The 25739-nt window shown below is 52.7% G+C and overlaps 1 protein-coding gene and 1 long non-coding RNA gene across 2 annotated transcripts in view; one reads left to right on the forward strand and one right to left on the reverse strand.

Annotated features, from left to right (window-relative positions):
• The first annotated feature begins 2751 nt into the window (after positions 1–2751).
• Positions 2752–25739, forward strand: part of NADK (NAD kinase) — a 28562-nt gene continuing 5574 nt past the window's right edge. Inside the window, 6 exon segments of the mRNA XM_077979769.1 lie at positions 2752–2932; positions 17656–17874; positions 21183–21266; positions 23627–23685; positions 23688–23797; positions 24203–24345. Of these exon segments, the coding sequence (XP_077835895.1) occupies positions 17696–17874; positions 21183–21266; positions 23627–23685; positions 23688–23797; positions 24203–24345 (575 nt within the window). The 5' untranslated portion in view covers positions 2752–2932; positions 17656–17695.
• The window catches only part of LOC144337174 (uncharacterized), a 29582-nt gene continuing 18464 nt past the window's right edge, over positions 14622–25739 (reverse strand). The window contains exons 2-4 of the long non-coding RNA XR_013409902.1: positions 19667–19833; positions 16015–16892; positions 14622–14791 (exon numbers count right to left, since the gene is read on the reverse strand). This is a non-coding gene — a long non-coding RNA (uncharacterized LOC144337174). The remainder of the gene's footprint in view (positions 14792–16014; positions 16893–19666; positions 19834–25739) is intronic.

Genomic DNA, 25739 nt, shown 5'->3' on the forward strand with positions numbered 1-25739 from the left:
CGAAGTCAGGAGATCGAGACCATCCTGGCTAATACGGTGAAACCCCGTCTCTACTAAAAAATACAAAAAACTAGCTGGGCGAGGTGGCGGGCGCCTGTAGTCCCAGCTACTCGGGAGGCTGAGGCAGGAGAATGGCGTGAACCCGGGAGGCGGAGCTTGCAGTGAGCTGAGATCCGGCCACTGCACTCCAGCCTGGGCGACAGAGCGAGACTCCGTCTCAAAAAAAAAAAAAAAAAAAAAAGAATACAAAAAGCAATGCAAAATTATGTGAAGAGTCCACCGCCCCCTTGAGCAATGGCAGCTCTGGGGCTGAGGAAAGTCAGGGCAGGGGATGCCACGCACTGCTGCCCCATCCCCGGGGCCTGGTCAGGCAGGAGGGGGCCTTTCCTGACCCTGAATTGCTTGGAGGCAGACCCTCCTCCTGAGCACCATCTGGTAGGGACCCTCTACTCCTGCCCCAGCCCCCATGACAGCCTTGGACCCTTCGGTTCCTGCTGCTGGGACATCCCTTCCCTTTGATCTCAGCCCAAGCAAAACTGCCTCTAGCACCATTCCGGGTGCCCTAAGCAGCCCTTCCCAGCTTTGGCCTTAGTTATTGCCGGTCAGGCCTGGGGTGAGGTGTGGGTGTGAGGTCTTGGCCCCTGAATCTTCAGGGTCATATCTGGGGCCTGCCCTGAGAAATTGCACAACCTGTCAGCTGAAGGAAACCACAGCCCTGGTTTTGTTTTCTCATCTCTGAAATGGGGAAGCTCTCCTGCAGGCAGTGCCCAGGCCCAGGGTAGACAAAGGGTTTCCATGCCACAGACGGGGCAGCTGCTGGAGCTCCTACACAGTGGGACACGCGAAGGGCGCCTGCTGTGTGACCTGGGGCCCACGACAGTCACTGGATGCCTCTGCAGAAGCGGGTGACTGCCTCTATTCTAGAAGATTCTACCGAGGCCTGGCTCAGTGCCTGGCTTGTGTGTGTGCCATCTAGATCAAGCATTATTATGCTAATGATCATATCCAAAAACTCAGCTCAAGCATTATTATGTTAATGATCTTATCCGCCCCCCTCTCCCCCCTAAAGAAAAAGAACTGGGCAGCTCAAGGCCGCTTCTGTGGGTGTGGCTGGTGGTCACTTCAAAACAGTTGGGTTTGCAAAATAACCCGGGGAGAAGTTACAGAGCTTAAGAAATCCCCCAAGTTCCCATGATCCTTGCTTCCCTTTCCAGTCGCCCTTGGTGCCCTGTACTTCACTGTGGTACTGGACAGAAGAGCTGTGTTTTCCAGGAAGACTCGGCCAGGCCGTGTTTCGGGTCTCTGGATTCAGGTCCCAGGAGTCCTGACCAGAGAGCAGGTATGCGGGTGTGGGGAAGGGCTGCAGGGGACTCAGGTCCACACCGACCCTGGGTCAGGTGATCCACATAGGAATATAAACAGGGACTGAACCTCAGAAAACAATGGCTGGGCCAGGTGCAGTGGCTTACGCCTATAATCCTAGTACTTTGGGAGGCCGAGGCAGGTGAAGTTTGAGACCCAGCCTGGGCAAAATGGCAAAACCTCACATCTACAAAAAAAAAAAAATGGCCGAGTGTGGCGGGACCTACCTGTAGTCCCAACTACTAGGGAAGCTGAGGTGGGAGGATCGCTTGCACCTGGGAGGTCAAGGCTGCAGTGAGCCGTGAGTCCCACTGGACTCCGGCCTGGGGGACGGAATGAGACCCTATCTCAGAAAAACAAAAGGGGGGCCGGCAGGTTAGAGCAGCTGGTCGTGTATTGCCAGTTTACTGACAGTGACTCCAGAGCTGAGTGAGAACTGGGCGCACGGCACATTGTTGGGATATCTGAGGCCTGAAGGCGCTGATGAGCAGCCACCAGGTCAGCAAGTGCGGGCTGGGTGGGGCCCGCGGTTCCAACAAACACTACGAAGTCCGCTCCTGTGGCTTCGGCCACCTCCCCCAACTCCCCGGGTCCTCCAGCCTGTGGGGTGCGAAAAACACCACTTCCCGGACCCCTCGAGGAGCCCCGGGCCACCAGGGCCTCCCTGCACTGCCAACCTTGGGATCCCAGGCGCAGACCCGAGGCCGGTGGTGGGCGTGCAAGGCGCACCCGGCCGCTAGAGGTGGGCGTGAGGCCAAGCGCGATTCCCCCAGGCGCAGGGCCGCCCTCGCCGCCTCGACGGACAGCCCCGAGGGAGCGCAGCGCTGCCGCAGCTGCTCCAAGATTCGGTCCCCAAATCCGGCTCGGTCCCCAACCGGCTCGGTCCACACCGTGTCACAGCCCAGTAATTAGGGAATCAGCGGCGGGCGGGGCCGGCTCTCGCGGGGCACCTGCGCTCCCCTGAGCCGGCCCACGTGGTCCGGGAAGTCCCGCCCGCGGTGGCGGTGAGTGGGGGCGGGACGCCGGCCAAGGGCTGGGGTCAGAAGGTCGGGGGAGCCTAGGCGTAGACGTGACGGGCGAACCGGGAGGCGCCCTCCGGACGCGGCAGGTGAGTGGGGACGGGAGCCGCGGGCCGCCCTCCTCGGGGCGCCGACCCCTGCCTGCCCGAGTCGCGGACGCCCGCCTCGGTCCCCGCTGCCCGCCTCCGCTCCCGGGCCACCGCTCTCCACCGCGGTTCGCCCCTCCTCCCCGCCGCCCTTCCCCGCCACGTCCGCCGCCTCCCGCCCGCGCGGGGTATCCCGGCGCGAGTGGGACCGGGCGGACCCGCGGGACGACCCACGTGAGCGGCGGCGCGGCAGGGCGCGTGCGTGGAGGGTGCGCCTGCGCACTGGGCGGGCGCGGCCCGCGTTGCTGGTCGGCGGCGCCGGCGCCGGGGTCCGGGCGGCCATGGGGCAACGGGCGGCCGGGGCGCCCGGGGCCAGGTAGCGACGGCAGGCGGCGGCGGGGCGGCGGGGCCTGCGGGTTCGGTCCGGCATGTAGACGCCCCCGCAGGCGCCCGCGGCGGCGAACGGTGAGTGAGCAGCCCCGGCCCGCCGTCCGCCTGGGGTCGCCCGCCGCCTGGGGTCATCGCTGCCCGGGAGCGCGCGGCCGGGCGGGGAGACACCGGGCCGGCCCTGCCCATCTGGCCTGCGGAGGACGCCGTGGAAGCGCTGCCGGGCCGCCGCTCGGTCCTGAACGGGGCGCCAGCACGGCCCAGGGCGAGGCTCGGCCTTGGGGACGGGTCTGAGGGAGGCCGCTGTCCGGCCTGGCTCTCCCGGGCGGAGAAGGTGGGGCCGTCCAGCCCGGACCGCGCTCGTCGGTCGCCGCTGCGTGGGCGGCCAGGCCCTCGGTGTCCGCCTTCCGTGAGTGGTTTCAGCAAGCAGGAGGGGTCTTTGACTCGTGAAAGCTTAGAGGGGCCCACACCTAGTGGGAAAGTAGGAATAAAGGGTTCTATACAGCAGTATTGGCGTGGGATTCTCTAAATAAACACATCTTTGATTTAGTGCCCAGTACTTGCCAGAAAATTCCAATAGTCTATGGTGATGTTCCTACAGGCGGCTGCCGTCCAGTAGCCCAGATGTCAGCACCGGCCTTGAGCTCTAGGTCATCGTTTTCTTTCTTAATTGTGGGAACAGGGCGTGCCCAGCTCCCAAGGCCTGGTGGAGTTTTCCTTCCCAGGCCAAGGACCACCCCAGCCCTCCCATTCCTCCTCCCGAAGCAATGGAATTCCTTTTGGCTTCAATTCTGAGTAACAAGTTATTTTTCCTTTCTTGTTTGGAACACACTAAGTTTTACATTCAAAAGTTCATTATTCTTGGCTCTTGACGGGAATACATTTCAAAACTCTGCCTGTGTTCCACGTCTCTCTGACCGCCTTAGTTGGCCTGAAACTGGCATGTTTGCCTTAATAAGTTTTATTTTTCCCCTTCTTATGTCATCTGGTCTAAGAAGTAAGTTACTTTAACATCTTGTTAGATAATTCCCTTCAAGTACTGAAATTCCCTTGAACATTGTCCTCCCAAGCCTCTGGAAATTTCTTGCCCGCTTGGAACTTCCGTGTATGGCCTGTTTGTTCTCAGCAATGGCTTCACGGGGACTTTTGCAGCCACTTCATGGCGTTAGCACGCTGGTTCGAAGCTACTTGAAGAATCACAGGTGCCACCGCAGTACCCAACAAAATAGCTTCATCATTTGGAGGTGTCCCCTCGAGGTGTTTCTGTGTGTATATGTGTGTGTGTGTGTTAGAAACAGGGCCTCACTGTGTCCCCCAGGCGTGTTTATAGTGGCATGATTATAGCTCACTGTAACCTCAAATTCCTGGGCTCAATTGATCCTCCCACCTCAGCCTCCTGAGTAGCTGGAATTACAGGCCTGCACCACCACACCTAGCTGATTTATACAATTTTTGTAGAGATAGAGTCTCACTGTGTTGTCCAGGCTGGTCTCAAACTCCTGGCCTCAAGATATCCTTCTGCCTCCACTTCCCAAAGTGCTGATCTTACAGAGGTGAGCCACTTTGACCAGTAGTTTTGTGTTTTGTTTTTTTTTCCAGACGGAGTCTAGCTCTGTCACCCAGGCTGGAGTGCAGTGGCACAATCTCGGCTCACTGCAGCCTCCACCTCCCGGGTTCAAGCGATTCTGCTGCCTCAGCCTCCCAAGTAGCTGGGATTATAGGCGCCCACCACCATGCCCAGCTGATTTTTGTATTTTTAGTAGAGACGGGGTTTCACTGTGTTGGCCAGGCTGGTCTGGAATTCCTGACCTCATGATCCGCCCACCTCGGCCCCCCAAAGTGCCAGGATTACAGGTATGAGCCACTATGCCCGGCCTCACTTTGACCAGTCTTTTTGTTTGTTTTCTTTGAATTCAGAGATGGGTTTATGTTGCTTGAGTCAGTTGGCAGCCTGCTGTTTGGTTCCAAACCAGCATTTTCTTCCTGAAACAACTGCTGTAAGCAGTTAGATTTCCAGGCTAGCACAAAATCCTGTTTGATTCATAAATGCTCATAGTGAGGGTGTCCCAGAAAGTTAGCCAAGTCAAGAGCAGTTCTTGTGAAGTGGAGGCGGTGAGCAAATAGAGGGAAAGTGGCGCTTGTGATGAAAACAGAAAACAATAGTTCATTGTATTGAGCTTCCCACTTGAGGAAATGTAGGTCTCACTTGGAGAATTAAGAGGCAGGTGGATGTTTGTGGGAGTTGACGGCCCTGCATCTGGATTACCTCCAGTCTGCAGGTGTGTTAGGATAACAGCAAGAGGGATCGTTGAGCACACAAGCCCAGCACCTGCGGGGAGGCCGTGTCCTGGCAGGAAGGTGCAGGGCCTTCTCCAGCAGCTCCACTTTCTAGTCCATATATACCTGTTGACAGTCACCGCCCGGCTTCAACCGTTCTGGACAAGCGGATGTCAGTAATGCTTTAGCTCGTAACCCCAGGATTTCATTTCTACTCTCTGTGCTGGTGGCTTATCATTTGCAGTCTTTCCTGGCCCACAGTTGGAAAGGTTCAGGCATGGGAATGGGGAAGTGAATAAAATGTGTGTTCTTCAGACAGATGGTGAAAAGTGTTCAGAGAAAAGGCGAAATAGAGCCAGGTGGGATGTGAGGATGCCACGCAAACTTTGTGCAACTGGAGAGGTGGGGTGGTGCCTGGCCTCACCATTCAGAACTGCACAGACCCTGTTTTCTTCATCTCCTAAGTGGGTGGAGCCACATCTAAAGAAAGCCCCCTTCAGACCTGTAATCTGCTTAGGTTTAATGAGGTCACAGGGTCAAGCCCTGTGGTCACATGGCTGTAGCGCTTTCCAGAAAGTCTTTCTCAATTTATATACTGCCAGTGTGCATGCCAGCACTGGGCATTATTTACTGGGGGGAGATGAGATGGGTAATTTAGTGGGCAGTAAGTTTTTTCCAACTCAGGGTTAACTGAGGTTGAGTGTTTCCGCATTTCTGTTACTAAATAAATTTTCCTTTTTCATTTAGTGTTTCAACAAATATTGATTGAGTTCTTACATGGGAACGAACTCATGCATATTATGTTTGTATTTGTGTGTGTGTGACTTTTGTTCATGTTCTTTGCACATTTATTTGTTGGCATCTTAATGTTTTCCTTGCCACTTTGCGTAAGTTCGTTATGAATATTTTCTTATTGTGCTCTAGTACTGTTTTCTAATAAAACTTCCTGATACAGAGGTTTTTTGTTTTGTTTTTTGTTTTTTTTTTCCTGAGGTGGGGTCTCACTCTGTCACCCAGGCTGGAGGGCAGTGGCATGATCTCGGCTCACTGCAACCTCTGCCGCCTGAGTTCAAGCGATTCTCCTGCCTCAGCCTCCTGAGTAGCTGGGATTATAGGTGCCTGCCACCGCACCCAGCTAATTTTTTTGTATTTTTAGTAGAGACGGGGTTTCACCATCTTGGCCAGGCTGTTATTGAACTCCTGGCCTCATGATCTGCCCTCCTCGGCCTCCCAAAGTGCTGGGATCACAGTCGTGAGCCACCGTGCCCACCCTACAAAGGTTTTTTAAAATTAGATTCATGCTATGAGGAATTTGAATGCATTTTGGTGCAGCTAGCATCATGTGTCCTTTTAAAACCATTAACATCTCAAACAAACGAATTAAATGTCAGTCCTGATTCGCTGTTGTCAAAAAATACACTGGTGGTTGGGCCCAGTGGCTCACGCCTGTAATCCCAGCACTTTGGGAGGCCAAGGCAGGTGGATCATCTGAGGTCGGGAGTTTGAGACCAGCCTGACCAACATGGAGAAACCCCTCCATGTTGAAGAATTAAGAGGGAGGTCTCCACTAAAAAATACGAAATTAGCTGGGAGTGGTGGCGCGCGCCTGTAGTCCCAGCTACTCGGGAGGCTGAGGCAGGAGTACCTGGGAGGCAGAGTTTGCGGTGAGCCGAGATCACACCGCTGCTCTCCAGCCTGGACAACATCAGTGAAGCTCTATCTCCAAAAAAAAAAAAAAACCAAAACAAAACTGGTTATGGTATTGGAGATGCCTATTAAATATGTGTGTGTGTGTGTGTGTATATATATATATGTGTGTGTATATATACACACACACATACATAAGTGAAGATAATTGTTTAAAGTTGGTTTTAATATTATTTTATAAATTATCTTACTGCTTAGTCATCAAATTGATCTTCGCAAATAAATATGAACAGAGCTTCTCGGCTGGGTGCAGTGGCTTATGCCTGTAATCCCAGTGCTTTGGGAGGTCAATGCAGGAGGATCACCAGAGCCCAGGAGTTCAAGATCAGCCCGTTCGATGTAACAAGACCCTGTCTCTACAAAAATTTTAAAAATTAGCCAGACGTAGTGGCACATGCCTGTAGTCTTAGCTACATGGGAGGATCCCTTGAGCCTGGGAGATTGAGGCTGCAGTAAGCTGTAATTGCACCACTACACTCCAAGACCCTGCCTCTCAGTCTCAGTCTCTCAGTCTGTCTCTCTCTCTCTCTCTCTGTCTCTGTCTCTCTCTCACACACACACACACACAAACACACACAAAGTAGAGCTTCTAGGTAATGTAGCAGTAATAAGAATACATTTTTTAACATTTTGTAATTTTGAATGATTTTTTAATTAATATTTTTGTATATTAAACAAAACATCTTGCTGTGTTGCCCAGGCTGGTCTCCAACTCCCGACTTCAAGTGATACCCCTGCTTCGGCCTCTGAAAGTGCTGGGATTACAGATGTGAGCCACTGTGCCTGACCTTTATTAACTGTTTATTTTGAAATAATCTGCTGGGTGCAGTGGCTCACGCCTGTAATCCCAGCACTTTGGAAGGCCAAGGTGGGCGAATCACCTGAGGTCGGGAGTTCGAGACCAGTCCGGCCAATGTGGTGAAACCCCATCTCTACTTAAAATACCGAAATTAGCCAGGTGTGGTGGCAGGCACCTATAATCCCAGCTACACGGGAGGCTGAGGCAGGAGAAGTGCTTGAACCCTGGAGGCGGAGGTTCCCAGTGAGCTGAGATTGTGCCACTGCACTCCAACCTGGGGGACAAGAGCGAGATTTCGTCTGGGGGAAAAAAAGAAAAAGAAATAATCATAGACTAGTTCACGGGAAGTTGTAAAAATAGTACAGAGAGACACCTGTGCCCTTCACCAGCTCCCTCTCTGTTAACATCTTTTTTTTTTTTTTTTTTTTTTGAGACGGAGTTTGGCTCTTGTTGCCCAGGCTGGAGTGCAATGGCATGATCTGATCTCTGCTCGCTGCAACCTCCACCTCCCAAGTTCAAGTGATTCTCCTGCCTCAGCCTCCCGAGTAGCTGGGATTACAGGGGCCCGCCCCCAAGCCAGGCTAATTTTTTGTATTTTTAGTAGAGATGGGATTTCTGCATGTTGGTCAGGCTGGTCTCAAACTCACAACCTCAGGTGATCATCCTGCGTCAGCCTCCCAAAGTGCTGGGATTACAGGCCTGAGCCACCATGCTGGCCCTTGTGTTAACATCTTACACCTCCATACACCTCCATAGTACAATATTAAAACCAGGGAATTGAAATACTGCTAACTGAACTGTAGACCTTATTCAAGTTTCACCAGTTTTACATGTGTGTATATGTGTGTGGCTCTATGCAGTGTTACCTCATAAATTAATTATATAACCACCACCACTAGCAAGACCCAGAACTGGTCTTGAACTCCAGAACTCAAGCGATCCTCCTGCCTCGGCCTCCCAAAGTGCTGGGATTACAGGCATGAGCCACCACACCCAGCTGTATTTTAATTTTCTGAACAGTGTTTTGGCTAGGCACAGTGGCTCACGCCTGTAATCCAAGCTCTCGCCTGTAATCCAAGCACTTTGGGATGCTGAGGTGGAGAGATTGCTTGAACCCAGGAGTTCGAGGTCAGCCTGGGCAGCATGGCAAAACTTCATCTCTACAAAAAAATACAAAAATTAGTCAGGCATGGTGGCACATGCTTGTAGTCCCAGGTACTCAGGAGGCTGAGGTGGGGGATTGAGCCCAGTAGGTAGAGGCTCCAGTGAGCCATGATTGCACCCCTGTTCTCCAGCCTGGAGACAGAGTAAGACCCTGCCTAAAACAGAAAAAAAAAACAAAGATCAGTGTTCCATTAAGTATAAAAGATTTTAAACACCACTAAGGCTTTTTCCAGCTGGGTGCGGTCGCTCACGCCTGTAATCCCAACACTTTGGAAGGCCAAGGTGGGAGGATCACTTGAGCGCAGGAGTTCGAAACCAGCCTGTACAACATAAGGAGACCCCATCTCCACCCCAAAAAAACAAAAAACAAAAAAAATTAGCTAGGTGTGGTGGTGCATGCCTGTAATCCCAGCTACTTGGGAGGCTGAAGTGAGAGGATTGCTTGAGCCTGGGAGGTTGAGGCTGCAGTGAGCTGAGATCACACCACTGTACTCCAGCCTGGGCAACAGTGGGAGATCCTGTCTCACAAAAAAAAAGAAAGAAAAAAGCCAGGCATGGTGGCTCACGCCTATAATCCTAGAACTTTGGAAGGCCGAGGTGGGCAGATCACAGGGTCAGGAGTTAACCCCGTCTCTACTGAAAATTACAAAGCATAAGCCAGGCATGGTGGCGGACGCCTGTAATCCCAGCTGCTCGGGAGGCTGAGGCTGGAGAATCACCTGAACCCAGGAGGCGGAGGTTGCATTGAGCTGAGATTATGCCTTTGCACTCCAGCCCGGGCAATAGTGTGAGACTCTGTCTCCAAAAAAAAAGAAAAAGAAAAAAAATTCCAATGCTTTCTTCTAAAAAGTTTTGTAGTTTTAGTCCTCACATTTAGGTCTATAATCCATTTTGAGTTAATATTTGTATTTAGTATGAGGAAGTGGTTGGGCTTCATTCTTTTAGACATGGCTGTCCAGTTGCTGAGAACTATTGGGTGAAAAGATTATCCTCCCCCATGTTGAATCACCTCAGCACCTGTCAAAAATCCATTGACTGCATGTGTATGGGGGTCTGTGGCGTCTGCCTCTGGGCTGGCTGTCCTGTTTCCTTGATGTGTATGTCCGTTTTGACACTACCACGCTGTCGGGTTCCCATAGTTTTTCAACAAGTCGTGAACTTAGCCGTCCATGTTTGTTCTTGTTCAGTTTTTTTAGCTGGTCTAGATACTTTACATTTTTATGTGAATTTGATCAGCTTGTCCTTTCCTTTAGAAATCCTGCTTGGATTTTGATAGTTCTGTTTGGATAACATTTGTAGATCAATTTGATGAGATCTAAGATCTTTTTTTTTTTTTTTTTTTTTTGAGACAGAGTCTCGCTCTGTCGCCCAGGCTGGAGTGCAGTGGCCGGATCTCAGCTCACTGCAAGCTCCGCCTCCCGAGTTCACGCCATTCTCCTTTCTCAGCCTCCCGAGTAGCTGGAACTACAGGTGCCCGCCACCTTGCCCGGCTAGTTTTTGTATTTTTTATAGAGGCGGGGTTTCACCGTGTTAGCCAGGATGGTCTCGATCTCCTGACCTCGTGATCCGCCCGTCTCGGCCTCCCAAAGTGCTGGGATTACAGGCTTGAGCCACCGCGCCCGGCCGAGATCTAAGATCTTAATATTGAGTCCTCCAATCCATGAACGTGGTATGTCTCTCCACTTATTTAGATTTCCTTTGATCTCTGTCAGCAGTATATTGTAGTTTTCAGTATGCAGTTCTTACATGTCTTTTGTCAAATATATCCCTACATATTTTATATTTTTAATGATATTATAAATCATTTATTTTTTTAAAGACGAAATTTCACTCTTGTTACCAGGGCTGCAGTGCAATCGCAGCTCACTGCAACCTCCACCTCTCAGGTTCAAGTGATTCTCCTGCCCCAGCCTCCCAGATAGCTGGGATTACAGGTGTGTGCCACCATGCCTACCTAATTTTTTTTTTTTTTTTTGAGACGGAGTCTCGCTCTCACCCAGGCTGGAGTGCAGTGGCACGATCTCAGCTCACTGCAAGCTCTGCCTCCTGGGTTCACACCATTCTCCTGCCTCAACCTTCCGAGTAGCTGGGACCACAGGTACCGCCACCACGCCCGGCTAACTTTTTGTGGTTTTGGTAGAGACAGGGTTTCACCATGTTAGCCAGGATGGTCTTGATCTCCTGACCTCGTGATCCGCCTGCCTCAGCCTCCCAAAGTGCTGGGATTACAGGCGTGAGCCACTGTGCCTGGCCTAATTTTTTATATTTAGTAGAGATGAGGTTTCACCATGTTGGTCAGGCTAATCACAAACTCCTGATCTCAGATGATCCACCCACTTCGGCCTCCCAAAGTGTTGGGATTACAGGCGTGAGTCACCACACCCGGCCATAAATTATAGTGTTATTTATTTTTTTTTTTTGAAAGAGAGTCTTGCTCTGTCATCCAGGCTGAGGTGCAGTTGTGGGTTCTCTGCTCACTGCAACCTCCACCTCCCGGGTTCACGCCATTCTCCTGCCTCAGTCTCCCAAGCAACTGGGACTACAGGCACCCGCCACCAAGCCTGGCTAAATTTTTGTATTTTTAGTAGACACAGAGTTTCACCATGTTAGCCAGGATGGTCTCAATTTCCTGTTGTCTGTTGCTAGTATATAGAAATACAATTGATTTTTGTGTATTGAAATTGCCTTCTGAAACCTTGCTAATAAACTCACTTATTTATGTTTTTCTACATAGAAATGTCATGTCATCTGCAAGTACAACTTCACTTGTTCCTTTTCTTACTTTGTTTAACAGACCTACTTTCTATGCCAAACTTTTTCTGTCACTGTACCTTTTACTTTTTTCTTATGTTATTGCACTGGCTGTGGCCTCTAGTATAGTCCTGAATAGGAGTAATTATACCAGATGTGTTTTTGTAGGTTCTGGTTTTCATTGAATTTGTCATAGTTTTTTTTTTTTTTTAATTGAGGCAGAGTCTCACTCTGTCACCCAGGCTGGAGTGAGTGGTGCAATCTCAGCTCACTGCACCCTCTGCCTCGCGGGTTCAAGCAATTCTCCTGTTCTCTTACCTCAGCCTCCTGCATAGCTGGAATTAAGGTGCCTACCACCACTCCGGGCTAATTTTTTTGTTTCTGTTTTTGTTTTTGTTTTTTTGAGTGCTGGGATTACAGGCAAGAGCCACCGTTCCCGGCCATTTTTTTGTATTTCTGGTCTTAATCTCCTGACCTCAAATGATCCACCCACCTCGGCCTCCCAAAGTGCTGGGATTACAGGTGTGAACCACCATGTCTGGCCGAATTTTTCAAGTATTTGGATGAAACACTGGTATGTCTTTTTTTTTTTTTTTTTTAGGCAGAGTCTCGCGCTGTCGCCCAGGCTGGAGTGCAGTGGCACAATCTCAGCTAACTGCAAGCTCCACCTCCTGCGTTCACGCCATTCTCCTGCCTCAGCCTCCCAAGTAGCTGGGACTACAGGCGCCTGCAACCACTCGTGGCTAATTTTTTGTATTTTTAGTAGAGACGGAGTTTCACCGTGTTAGCTAGGATGGTCTCGATCTCCTGACCTCGTGATCCGCCCGCCTCGGCCTCCCAAAGTGCTGGGATTACAGGCGTGAGCCACGGCCTCCAACCTAAACACTGGTATGTCTTTTTTTCTTTTTTCTTTTTCTTTTTTATTTTCCCATTTGAGATGGAGTCTTGCTCTATCACCCAGGCTAGAGTGCAGTGGCACGATCTCAGCTCACTGCAACCTCCGTCTCCCAACTTCAAGGAATTCTCATGCCTCACCCTCTCCAGCAGCTGGAATTACAGGCACGCGCCGCTACACCCGGCTAATTTTTTTTTTTTTTCTTTTTTTGAGACAGAGTCTTGCTCTGTCTCCAGGCTGGTGCAATCATGGCTAACTGCAACTTCTGCCTCCTGGGTTCAAGCAATTCTCCTGCCTTAGCCTCCCGAGTAGCTGGGATTTACAGGTGCCTGCCACTGCGCCCAGCTACCTTTGTATTTTTAGTAGAGACAGGGTTTCGCCTTGTTGGCCAGGCTGATCACAAACACCTGACCTCAGGTGATCCACCCACCTCGGCCTCCCAAAGTGCTGGGATTACCAGCTTGAACCATCGCACCCAGCCTGTATTTTTTTTTTTTTTTTGAGATGGAGTTTGCTCTGTCGCCCAGGCTGGAGTGCAGTGGCGTGATCTTGGCTCACTGCAAGCTCTGTCTCCCGGGTTCATGCCATTCTCCTGCCTCAGCCTCTCGAGTAGCTGGGACTATAGGCGCCCGCCACCACGCCCAGCAAATTTTTTTTAGTAGAGACGGGGTTTCACCGTGTAGCCAGGATGGTCTTGATCTCCTGACCTCGTGATCTGCCCACCTCGGCCTCCCAAAGTGCTGGGATTACAGGCGTGAGCCATCGTGCCCAGCCCAGCCTGTATTTTTAGTAGAGACAGGGTTTTTCATCATGTTGGCCAGGCTGGTCTTGAACTCCTGGCCTGAAGTGATCCGCCCACCTTGGCCTCCCTAAGCGCTGGGATTACAGGCGTGAGCCACCACACCCAGCCTGGTATGTCTTAAGCTGGGAAGATACTGATCCACTGAAGCAGTGCTGTCAATTCTCGCTAAACATTGGAATCCTCCAGGGAGCTCTTTAAAGTGCCAGTGCCTGGGCTGTGCCTTGAGGTTCTCATCCTTCAGCCTAGAGGGCAGATAGGAATTGGTTTTGTTGGAAACTCTAAGGTGATTGTAAAACGCAGCCAGAGTGCTAACCAGCTTTTTGGGTATTCAGAGAACCCCTTGACTTTGACCTTAGCATAGGGCCCACAGTTTTGTCTGTCTGAACTTTCCTTCTGCCCACCTTGCCATCATCTCACATATTTTAGTTGTTTTATTTAGGCTACTGTAGCAAAGCGCCACAGGCATGGGGCAGGGGGTGCAGAAACAACAGAAACGTTTGTTCTCACAGCTTTGGAGGCCGAGTGTCCAAGGTCGGGGTCCCAGATAATTTGGTTCATTGTGAGAACTCTCTTTCTCACTGTAATGGCCGTCTTCTCTGGCGTTACTTTTGTGTCCAGTGAGAGTGGGAACAGAGGTGCAGAGAGAACGCTTCCGATGTTTTGTTTTCTTTTTGTTTTGTTTTGTTTTGTATTTGAGACAGGGTCTCTATTGCCTAGGCTGGAGTGCAGCAGCACAATCACAGTTCACTACAACCTCAAACTCCTGGTCTCAAGTGATCCTCTTGCCTTGGCCTCCAAGTACCTGGGACTACAGGCATGCACCACTCTGTCCAACTCTTTTTGTTGTTGTTGTTGTTGGTTTTTTTTTTTTTTTGTAGAAGCAGAATCTTGCTATGTTGCCCAGGCTGTTCCTGAACTCCTGGCCTCAAGTGATCCTCTTACCTCAGCCTCCCAAAGCCCTGGGATTACAGGAGTGAGCCACCATGCCTACCCTGGTGTCTCTTTTTTTTTTTTTTTTTTTTTTTTTTTTGAGACGGAGTCTCGCTCTGTCGCCCAGGCTGGAGCGCAGTGGCGCGATCTCGGCTCACTGCAAGCTTCGCCTTCCGGGTTCCCGCCATTCTCCTGCCTCAGTCTCCCGAGTAGCTGGGACTACAGGCGCCCGCCACCTCGCCCGGCTAATTTTTTGTATTTTTAGTAGAGACGGGGTTTCACCGTGTTAGCCAGGATGGTCTCGATCTCCTGACCTCGTGATCCGCCCGCTTCGGCCTCCCAAAGTGCTGGGATTACAGGCGTGAGCCACCGCGCCCGGCCTGGTGTCTCTTCTTACAATGATGCTGATTCTATCTGATCAGACCCCACACTTATGACCTCATTTTTTCTTTTTTTTTTTTTTTTTTGAGATGGAGTTTCGCTCTTGTGGCACAGGTTGGAGTGCAATGGCACAATCTCAGCTCACTGCAAGCTCTGCCTCCTGGGTTCAAGCATTTTTCCTGCCTCAGCCTCCCAAGTAGCTGGGATTACAGCGTCTGCTACCACTCCCAGCTAATTTTTGTATTTTTTAGAGACGGAGTTTCACCATGTTGGTCAGGCTGGTCTCGAACTACTGACCTCATATGATCTGCCCGCCTCAGTCTCCCACGGTGTTAGGATTACAGGTGTGAGCCACCGTGCCCAGCTGACCTCATTTAACTCCTTTCTTAGAGGCCCACCTCCATATTCAGCCACACTGGAAGTTAGGGCTTCAATGTAGGAATTTGGGGGGATTGCTGGGTGCAGTGGTTCACACCTGTAATCCAAGCACTTTGGGAGGCCAAGGCAGGAGGATCACCTGAGCCCAGGAGTTTGAGACCAGTCTAGGCAACACAGAGAGATCCTATCTCTACAAAATAAAAATAACAAATAAACTAGGGGAGGATACATTCAGTCCATAATGCCACATTTATCCTTTTTAATGCCAGAATCTACCTTGTCCTGAGTTTATTAAGATTTATCTTCTTTTTTTTTTTTTTTTGAGACGGAGTCTCGCGCTGTCACCCAGGCTGGAGTGCAGTGGCCGGATCTCAGCTCACTGCAAGCTCCGCCTCCCGGGTTCACGCCATTCTCCTGCCTCCGCCTCCCGAGTAGCTGGGACTATAGGCGTCCGCCACCTCGGCCGGCTAGTTTTTTGTATTTTTTTAGTAGAGATGGGGTTTCACCGTGTTAACCAGGATGGTCTCGATCTCCTGACCTCGTGATCCGCCCGTCTCGGCCTCCCAAAGTGCTGGGATTACAGGCTTGAGCCACCGCGCCCGGCCAGATTTATCTTCTTTAATGAGAAGGTATATTTGGCTTTATTTTATGTGTTTAGCCTCTATTGAGTGATTTTTTATTGTTTCCATGCATGGCCCCTCTTCTGTTCTTCTGAAGCTTGTTTTATTCTATTTCTAGCTTTATTGAATTGAGTGCTCAGTTCATGACTTCCCAGGGGTTGTGACCTAGCTTTGATGGGATTGAACCGACCCTGGCTGCTGTTTATGTTGCTCTGACCTTCTGGATGTTCCAGGTGTTGGTTCCGATCTTCACTTTGATCCCTGAGTTGCTTAAGAGAAAGTTCAGAAACTTCCAAGTGGTTGAGGGCTTTTTTTTGTTTCTACTTTTATCTCTTCCTGGTTTTATTGTATTGTGGTCAGAAGATGAGGTTCCAGGCTAGGCGTGATTGCTTACGCCTGTACGGGAGTCTGAGGCAGACAGAGCATTTGAGGTCGAGAGTTCTAGACCAGCCTGGCCAACATGGTGAAACCCCGTCTCTACTAAAAATAGAAAAAAATTGGCTGGATGTGGTGGCACATGCCTATAGTCCCAGCTGCTAGGGAGGCTGAGATAGGAAAATCACTTGAACCCGGGAAGCAGAGGTTGTAGTGAGCTGCGATCACGCCATTGCACTCCAGCGTGGGTGACAGAGTGAGACTATGTCTCAAAAAAAAAAAGATGAGGTTCTAGGCCAGGCATGGTGGCTCATGCCTATAATCCTAGCACTGTGTTGGGAGGCTGAGGTGGGAGGATCACTTGAGGCCAGGAGTTGAAGACCAGCCTGGGCAACATTGGCAAGACCCTACCAAAGGAAGAAAAATTAGTGGGCGTGGTGCTGTACTCTTGTAGTCCCAGCTACTCGGGAGGCTGAGGTGGGATCCTGTCTCAAAAAAACAAAGAAAGAAAGAAGGAAAAAGATGAGGTTTTCTGTCCTCAGTAGTTTTCTTTGAGGCTTAATATTGGTCAGTTTGGGAAATATTTCATTGGTGCTGAATGTACAATGCAGGGCGTGGAGTTCACAGTATATCTGCTGGTTCCATTTTGTCAGCTTTTCTGGACTAGGGTATTTGAAATTGTACACTTCCTCTCTCTTATTAATGTGCTGTATTGTTTCCAAGAAAGCTTTTTTTTTTTTTTGAGGCGGAGTTTCTTTCACTCTTGTTGCCCAGGCTGGAGTGTAATGGCACAATCTCAGCTCACCACAACCTCTGCCTCCCGGGTTCAAGCAATTCTCCTGCCTCAACCTCCCAAGTAGCTGGGATTACAGGCATGTGCAACGACGCCCAGCTAATTTTGTAATTTTAGTAGAGACAGAATTTCTCCATGTTGGTCAGGCTGGTCTCGAACTCCCGACCTCAGGTGATCCGCCTGCCTCAGCCTCCCAAAATGCTGAGATTACAGGCCTGAGCCACCGCACCCGGCCAGCATCTTTCTTTTCTAGAGACAGGGTCTCTCTCATGGGTCACCATGCCTGGCTCATGTTTTTTTGGTAGAGAAGAGTTCTGTGTTGCCCAGAGTGGTCTTCAACCCCTGGCCTCAACTGACCCTCTCTCCCCAGCCTCCCAAAGTGCTGGGCTTACAGGCATGAGCCACCACACCTGGCCACACAGTGTGACTTTCTATTTTGTTCTTTTTAAAAACAATTATTTTTGTTAATGTTATTTTACAAAACAATTTTTGAGACGAAGTTTCGCTGTAGTCACCCAGGCTGGATTGATCTCGCCGCCACCTCCCGAGTTCAAGCGATTCTCCTGCCTCAGCCTACCGAGTAGCTAGGACTATAGGCGCTCAGCTAATTTTTGTATTTTTAGTGGAGATGGGTTTTCACCATATTGGTCAGGCTATGCTGGTTTCGAACTCATGGTCTCAAGTGATCTGCCTGCCTCCATCTCCCAAAGTGCTGGGATTACAGGCATGAGCCACGGCGCCCAGCCAAAAACCTGGAGTAGTTCTTAAATATCTTTGGGATAGAAACAGTCTATTTTCAAAGTACTTTGGTAAATTGGACTTCAGCCATTTTTTCCCCTTGATGAAATGGAACATATGTATGTGTAAGTTATTATTGTTTCATACATATTTATTTACTTTATTTACATTATTTATTTTATTAAATTAAGGCATCAGTGTTTTTCTGACCGAAGTTCTCATTTCCTGACGATGGAAATGGAACAAGAAAAAATGACCATGAATAAGGAATTGAGCTCAGACGCGGCTGCGTACTGCTGCTCGGCCTGCCACGGCGACGAGACCTGGAGTTACAACCACCCCATCCGGGGCCGGGCCAAGTCTCGCAGCCTGTCTGCCTCGCCTGCCCTGGGGAGCACCAAGGAGTTCAGGTACAACCAGAAAGGATGGTTCCTCTTTTTTTCCCCGTCTGATTTCATAATATTCTTTCTTAAAACGATTACAAAGAATTCTCCTGAGTAGTCTGTGTCGATGGCTCCGGAAGGTGGAGCTGGGTCCTTGCCCAGGTGAAGCTGTGCCCTTGACGGGGGAGCCTGGCCCGTGGACACCTGCCTGGCACACGTTCCCAGATGCCAGCACAGGCACAGGGCACCACCGTGTTTCTTTGTCTGTCTGTATCAGCACAGAACCATCCAACAGGCACCCATGCTGACCCTTGATGTTAGACTGAAGCGAACTTGGAGAGGAAACTTTTCTTTTTGAGATGGAGTCTCGCTCTGTCCCCCAGGCTGCAGTGCAGTGGTGCGATCTTGGCTCACTGCAACCTCCACCTCCCGGGTTCAAGTGATTCTCCTGCCTCATCCTCCTGGGTAGCTGGGATTACAGGTACCTGCCACCATGCCTGGCTAATTTTTGTATTTTTGTAGAGACAGGGTTTCACCATGTTGGCTGGGCTGGTCTTGAACTCCTGACCTCAGGTGATCTGCCCGCCTCGGCCTCCCAAAGTGTTGGGATTACAGATGTGAGCCACTGCGCCTGGCCTGGAAACATTTGCTCCACATAAGTCACTGGGGTGTGAGGGGACATCCCTCTTGGCTCTGCTCGTTTTGAGAGGCGAAGGCTGGGGGGCTCTGCCTGGTGACACAGGGCTGGTGGAGGCAGAGTCGTGAGTGTGGCCTTGGGCGGGCCCAGCCCTCTCACATGTTGGGCACGTGTCTCCCTCCTGTGTCCAGAGTGCCCACAGTGCTCACCCTTGCGTGGTGCTGCTTGAGCAACAGCACCCCGGGCTTCACATGACGGTGGCCGCACAAGTGCAGCTGTGATGGTGCCTGGGGACGTTGTTCTGGGTTCTGGTGACAGTAAATGTGGTGAGTTTTAGGTGGAAGCTTGCCAGAGCCACGCTGCCTAACAGAAGCATCACACCTATCAAATGCGAGGGGGGCTTTTTGGTGAAAGAGAGTCTTAGAAAGCACGCTGTCTCACTCGGTGAGATGGGAGAGCCCACAGCGTCTCTCACTTGGTGGCAGCAACGGGGAAACAGGCTGCTCCCACGTTTTCTGTCTACAGAGTCACTGCCTGAGCTGGGAGGCTGCGAGGGCTGGTGGCTGCCTTCGCCCCACAGGCACTGCGTCACCAGGATACCTCTTGTCAGTGGGTCATTGTCCTGTGCCTCCAGGCCACCCAGCGCAGTGACTGCGTGAACAGAATTGCTTTGGTCTTTTTCTTTTTCCCTGTGGGTTCTTTGGCATAACGCACCATTTCTGTTTCATTCTGAACCTGATGACAGCAGCCCTGGGTCAGAGGTCGCCTCCGTAGTGGGTGACAGGCACCTTTAGGGTGAGGTGGGGGAGGAGATGGCGAATACGCCCAAGCACAGCCCGTCTTTGGGAAGCAAACATTAAATCCCAACACCCACTTCGAGAAACATTGTTTTCCACAATAATCTCTTAATTTCCTAAGTAAGTAAAGTTCTTATTTTGTAATGTACTTTTTTTTTTTTTTTTTTTTTTGAGGTGGAGTCTCGCTCTGTCGCCCAGGCTGGAGTGCAGTGGTGTAATCTTGGCTCACTGCAACCTCTGCCTCTTGGGTTCAAGTGATCCTCCTGCCTCAGCCTCCCAAAGTGCTGGGATTACAGGCATGAACCACCTCGCCCGGCTAATTTTTTGTATTTTTAGTAGAGACGGGGTTTCACCGTGTTAGCCAAGATGGTCTCAATCTCCTGACCTCGTGATCCGCCCACCTCGGCCTCCCAAAGTGCTGGGATTACAGGCGTGAGCCACCGCGCCCGGCCTGTACTTTACAATTTTTTTTCTTTTTCTTTTTTTTTTTTTTTTTGAGATGGAGTCTTGCTCATCGTCCAGGCTGGAGTACAGTGGCGCGATCTCGGCTCACTGCAAGCTCTGCCTCCTGGGTTCACGCCATTCTTCTGTCTCAGCCTCCGAAGTAGCTGGGACTACAGGCGCCCGCCACCACACCCGGCTAATTTTTTTTTGTATTTTTAGCAGAGACGGGTTTCACCGTGTTACCCAGGATGGTCTCGATCTCCTGCCCTCGTGATCCGCCCGCCTCAGCCTCCCAAAGTGCCGGGATTACAGGCGTGAGCCACTGCGCCCGGCCTGTACTTTACAATTTTTAAAAGGCCGAGGTAAACAAGTCCGTGACCACTGATGGCCACGCCTGTGTCTGCTGTGGAACAGCCCTCGTGGCACAACGGCTCTTCAGGGGTTGTCTGATCCTGCGAGGCAGCGGAAAGCTGTGCTTCTGCGGTGGGACTTGAGGATTTTGTTGGGTCGTTGCTTGGCCGGCTGTGTGCGAGTTTTCTGGGTGTGTGATGGGACTGGGAGGCTCCTGGGCACCCAGGACAAGGGCAGCCTCAGCACTGGACCCTGATGAGAGCAGGGGTCCTGACAGCATTCTCCCCAGGACATACGCAGCTGCCACAGCCTCTGGCTGGGTGATTTGACTGTGACCTGGTCATGTTTAAATCACTAGAAAAGTTGTTGATCCATTCATCCAGGGTCATTCATTCATTTATGTATTTCGACACAGAGTTTCACTCTTTTCACCCAGGCTGGAGTGCAGTAGCTCGATCTCGGCTCTCTGCAACCACCACCTCCTGGGTTCAAGCAGTTCTCCTGCCTCAGCCTCCTGAGTAGCTCGGACTGCAGGCATGCACCACCACGCCCAGCTAATTTTTCTTTTTTTAGTAGGGATGGGGGTTTCACCATGTTGGCCAGTCTGGTCTCAAACTCCTGACCTCACGTGATCCGCCCGCCTTGGCCTCCCAGAGTGCTAAGATTACAGGTGTGAGCCACCGTGCCTGGCTGTTGACATGAATCCAGAGTGAACATTTTTGCTAGAATTTTAATCTAGACGATTTAGAGATGTTGTCTAAGGTTTTGAGTCCCAAATGCAGATCTAGAGAGGGGTCCTGGGGAGACACTGAGGAATTCTGATCTCAGGCTGGCTCTGGCCCTGGCATTTTCCTTGTTTGGGCTGCAACTCTCCCCGACTTGGGTCGTGATCTGAGGGGTGCGTGGCCATGCGTGCTCCTCACAGGTGCCGCTCCAGTGCAGCCATGGACCTGGGCAGAACCTTCCAAGGGCTGTTGTGTGGCTGCTGGGCAGATGGGGTTGGCATCTTTCAAATTGCATGTATGCCTTAGCGTGTAACTTCCTCTGTATCTGTGTGTGTCACTGCATGTCTGGTTTCAGGCTCTGACACCGCCCTCTCCCCACAGGAGGACACGCTCTCTCCATGGGCCATGCCCGGTGACCACTTTTGGACCAAAGGCCTGCGTGCTGCAGAATCCCCAGACCATCATGTGAGTGCTGGGGGCCATAGGTTGGGGGGAGTCCTTGGGATGTGTGTGGAGTTGTGGGATCGCTGTGTGGAGGAAGATTCTAGCACTTCACCTGAGAAGTACATGTTTTAGTTTAGGTCATTTAAACAAAAAGAAAAAAGCAACATGGGCGTCTTCCCTGAACGCCCTGAGTGCAGGCGTCCGAGCGGGGGTTCCCTAGCCGTGGCTTCTCCAGGGGCTTTGAGAAAGTGGATGGCAGGCAAGCCGGGGTCATGGGCGGCAGACACCAGGCAGCCTGGAGACTGGGTCACAGCCCGTGGGCGCGGCGTCCACATGAGATACTCAGGGCAGCCTGGAGACCGGGTCACAGCCCGTGGGCGCGGCGTCCACATGAGATACTCAGGGCAGCCTGGAGACCGGGTCACAGCCCGTGGGCGCGGTGTCCACATGAGATACTCAGGGCAGCCTGGAGACCGGGTCACAGCCCGTGGGCGCGGTGTCCACATGAGATACTCAGGGCAGCCTGGAGACCGGGTCACAGCCCGTGGGCGCGGCGTCCATATGAGATACTCAGGGCAGCCTGGAGACCGGGTCACAGCCCGTGGGCGCGGCGTCCACATGAGATACTCAGGGCAGCCTGGAGACCGGGTCACAGCCCGTGGGCGCGGTGTCCACATGAGATACTCAGGGCTGCTTTTTTGTTTCTAAGAGAGAGTTCTGGGGTGGGTTGCGTTTGCTGTTTGATGGTTCAGTCTCAACACATTCTGCCTGGAGGCCCATCATAGTGTCTTATGGGAAAAACGCAACAGTGATAGATCTGATATCTGGGCTTTATGTGTAAAGAATTATAATCCAGGCTGGGCGCGGTGGCTCACACCTGCAGTCCCAGTACTGTGGGATCCCAAAGCAGGCAGATCTTGGGCCCAGGAGTTTGAGACTAGCCCGGGCAACATGGTGAAAGCCCATCCCTACAAAAAATACAAAAATTGGCCAGGCGCGGTGGCTCACACCTGTAATTCCAGCACTTTGGGAGGCCAAGGTGGGCGGATCACGAGGTCAGGAGTTCAAGACCAGCCTGACCAATATGGTGAAAACCCATCTCTACTAAAAATACAAAAATTAGCCAAGCGTGGTGGCGGGCGCCTGTAATTCCAGCTGCTTGGGAGGCTGAGACAGATAACTGCTTGAACCCGGGAGGCAGAGGTTGCAGTGAGCCGAAGATCGCACCATTGCACTCCAGCCTGGGTGACGGAGCAAGACTCAGACTCAAAAAAAGAAAAATACAAAAAGTAGCAGGCATGGTTGCACACACCTGTAGTCCAGTTGCTGAGGAGGCTGGGGTGGGAGGATCACCTGAGCCTGGGAGGTTGAGGTTACAGGGAGCTGTGATTATGCAAAGTGCGTTCCAGCCTGGGCAACAGAGCAAGACCATCTCCAAAGAAAACAAGTGAGCACCCAGCCAGCCCTGAGAGTTGTATTCTGCACCTGGTAGATGTCGTCGTCGCCTCTTCCCCAGAGAAGCCTGTGCTTCTAGGACGGGTGCCTCAGCTCTCCGGCCTCTGTACCGAACGGGCTCTCTTCAGGGCCTCCTCCTTCGCGGAGTCGTGCACACTTCACTTTCTGCAAGGGAGAACCATGCGGGAGGGCCTAGTGCTCCGGTGCGAGGGCTGCTGGGGGACTGATGACCAGAAAGCGCAACGCGGCTGTGTCATTGCGCTTTCTGGGCTACTGGGGGCGGCCGCTGCATGGCCCTTCGCTGACAGGCACCAGTGCAGTGGAGGCTGGGGACGTACAGTAGGGACAGAGGCCCCAGCCAGCCCTGGGCCGTCACCGAAGGTCAGGTCCAGGCGAGCCATGGGGGGCCATCCGAGGAGCTGCTCTGCAAACTGGGGGCACCGTGGCAGCACGCGCCCCAGGCAGGATGGGGTCGGCCTTGCCGCCTCCAGACGCCGAGGGCAGCCCCTTAGGATGGAAGTAACTCGCACTCGTGCTTTTGAGGCCCAGCCCTCTCAGTGCCGCCGGTTCCTGGAGTGTCTGTGACCTGTCACCGCTGCCAAATGCCTGAGGCGGGGGACCTGACCCCTGTTTGCATTCCCCCATCCAGTCCATCTTCTGATTCTGTCACTTTGACCCCAAAATATACAAACAGCTCCCCTGCACTATTGCCCGGCTGCCCTCCGCTGTGAGGACTCCTGACCGCTTGTCGCGGCCTCACCATCCCTTCCCTGCACAGCAGCCACGTGTGCGATCCAGGGTGCTCCACTGCCCTCCTGGCCCCGCCGTGGCCCCATCCTGCCGTCCTGTGCTTGCTGTCCCTGGCACCCCGCCGGGCCCCCGCCCCTGCTGCCTGGTGCCCTCCCTGCACTTCCTGGTCCTGGGAGAGCCGCTCCTTCATCACTCACATCGCGGCCACTGCCTTCACCAGCCATCAGTCCCTCAGGCCGGGCTGGGTCACTGGAAGGGTGCATGTTCTGTCTCAGCCCTCAGACCAGGGTGTACTTGGTGGTCCCCGAGCTGCCCAAGGTCAGACAGCCCAGCAGGAGGGGGAGGCGGTGGGGCTGTGGGGCAGCGTTGAGGGGCACGCAGCTTTCTCGGTCCCCCCATGGGAGCACGCCTCTGTGTCTCCGGGATCCTAACCTCCCGCTTCCCATCCCCGCTGTGGAGGGTGGGGCTTCTCAGGCATCTGACCTCACGTCTTCCCTGATAGCCCAGAGCAAGACCCTGTGGGGGGCTGGCGAGGAGGGCACCCGCTTCCCGTTCTGTTGTCCAGGGAGCTGGTTGGCCTGTGTTGTGGAGGTGCATGAGTGTCCGTGTGTCACAGTGTGTGTGGCCACCCATGTGTGAGACACTCAGTTGGAACTGGCCAGGCTGTGGTGTGCTGGCTTCATGCCACCCCTGCCCTCTCTACAACACCCACAGCCCTGTGTGCCTGCAAGGGCTGGTGTCCTGCTTTGCAGGTGATCCAGGAAGAGGGCGAGGCGCTAGTTTGTGGTCACACAGAGCGGTGGGTGCCTAGGCCCGTGCACGACGCTGCTGCCAGTGGCTCTGACTGGGCTCAGCTGAACCTCAGGGCTGGAATGGGTGTAGGCCGGGCCACTGGGTCAGTGGTGACCATGGGAAGGAGAGCAGGGGAGTCATGTGCAGGGCGTGGGCTTTGCTGGCTGACCAGGCCAGAGGACTGTGAGCCACCTGCACGCCCTGGGGCCGGAGCCAAGCAGAGTGACGCAGCGGGCTGGGGGCTGGGAGGGGGCTGGGAGGGAACGCCCTTCCACCTGACTGTGACCTGAGGGCACCTTCCCTGTGGCCCAGCCGGTTCTGCAAGCCTGAGTGGCTGGCGCAGCGCTGGGCAAGGCTGGAGGCTGGGTACTTGGCCAGGTCTGAGGCCATGGGAACAGAGGGCTTGGTCCCGCCCGGCTCAATTAGGAGCAGGGAGCTGAAGTGTGGCCTCTTTGCTGCTGAACTGAGGACTTTTTTTCAGTAGGGATTAAGCAGGAAGACCATGTGACCAATGAGGAAACTGGGTTTGGTTTTGTTTGATTTTCATAAGTGTAGGAAGCTCTTGACTTAGGTGCTTTTACAACAACTTTAAAGTCGCATCATAATTGCGTTTTGCTTTGAGTTTTGAGTATGCAGAGCTTAGGCTTCTAGTGTGGGCGCACAGTCAGGACCATGCCGATGGGGCAGCCGTGTGTTCGCCAAGCGTGGCCTGGATGCTGTGGACATGCCGGCTGGCTCCCAGCAGGCAGGGGCCGCCTCGCAAGCCACATGTGTGACCCGGGACAGGTGCTGAGCTCACAGGGGATGGTATGAGTGACCCCACGCCTCCCAGTAATACCTGTGCAGGGTGAGTGCTGATGAGCGATGGGCTGAGGTCCATGGCCCTGTGGCTGCCATTGGCATCTGTGTTGTGGTTCTGGGGGTTGTTAGTGGGACGGTCACACTCCCGGGGAAGTCACTGCTGGGAAGAGGCATGGCAGGCAGCAGCTTTCTCAGTTGGGCAACTTGGAACTAGCTGGCCGGCGCGGTGGTTTAAGAACTCGCCCGTGGGGCTGAGGACAGGTGGTAAGCGCTGGCCACGGTGTCCAGCCCCGCTGCGCCCTCCCTTGGCTTCTGGGAACAGGAGCAGGCTCCGTGGCGGGTGCTCTGGTTCTGGGCTGGGATGCTTTCTGTGACTGACGTGGTAATGGGAGTCCCACCGGGGCGGCCCTGCCTGTGGAGAAACACCGGGCACAGGGGTCAGGGTCGGAGCCAGCAAAGCGCAGGCGGCTGTTTCAGGGCTGCCATGGACTTTTAAACCTGTGATTTTTACTGTGAGAGTGAGTGAGGTTAAAGTCCGTTCATGCGGGGATGCAGTGAGCTGTGTGCAGGGCAGGAAGTGGGTCCTTGAGGGGTCCTGGGCTCACGTGGGGCCAGAAACCATGTGCAGGGGATCCTAGGGACGGAATCCCCACATCAGCTGGTTTGGGTTTTTGTGGGGGCCTGAGGAGGGCACCA

This window comes from Macaca mulatta, chromosome 1 (genome assembly GCF_049350105.2).
Source record: "Macaca mulatta isolate MMU2019108-1 chromosome 1, T2T-MMU8v2.0, whole genome shotgun sequence".
NCBI lineage: Eukaryota > Metazoa > Chordata > Mammalia > Primates > Cercopithecidae > Macaca > Macaca mulatta.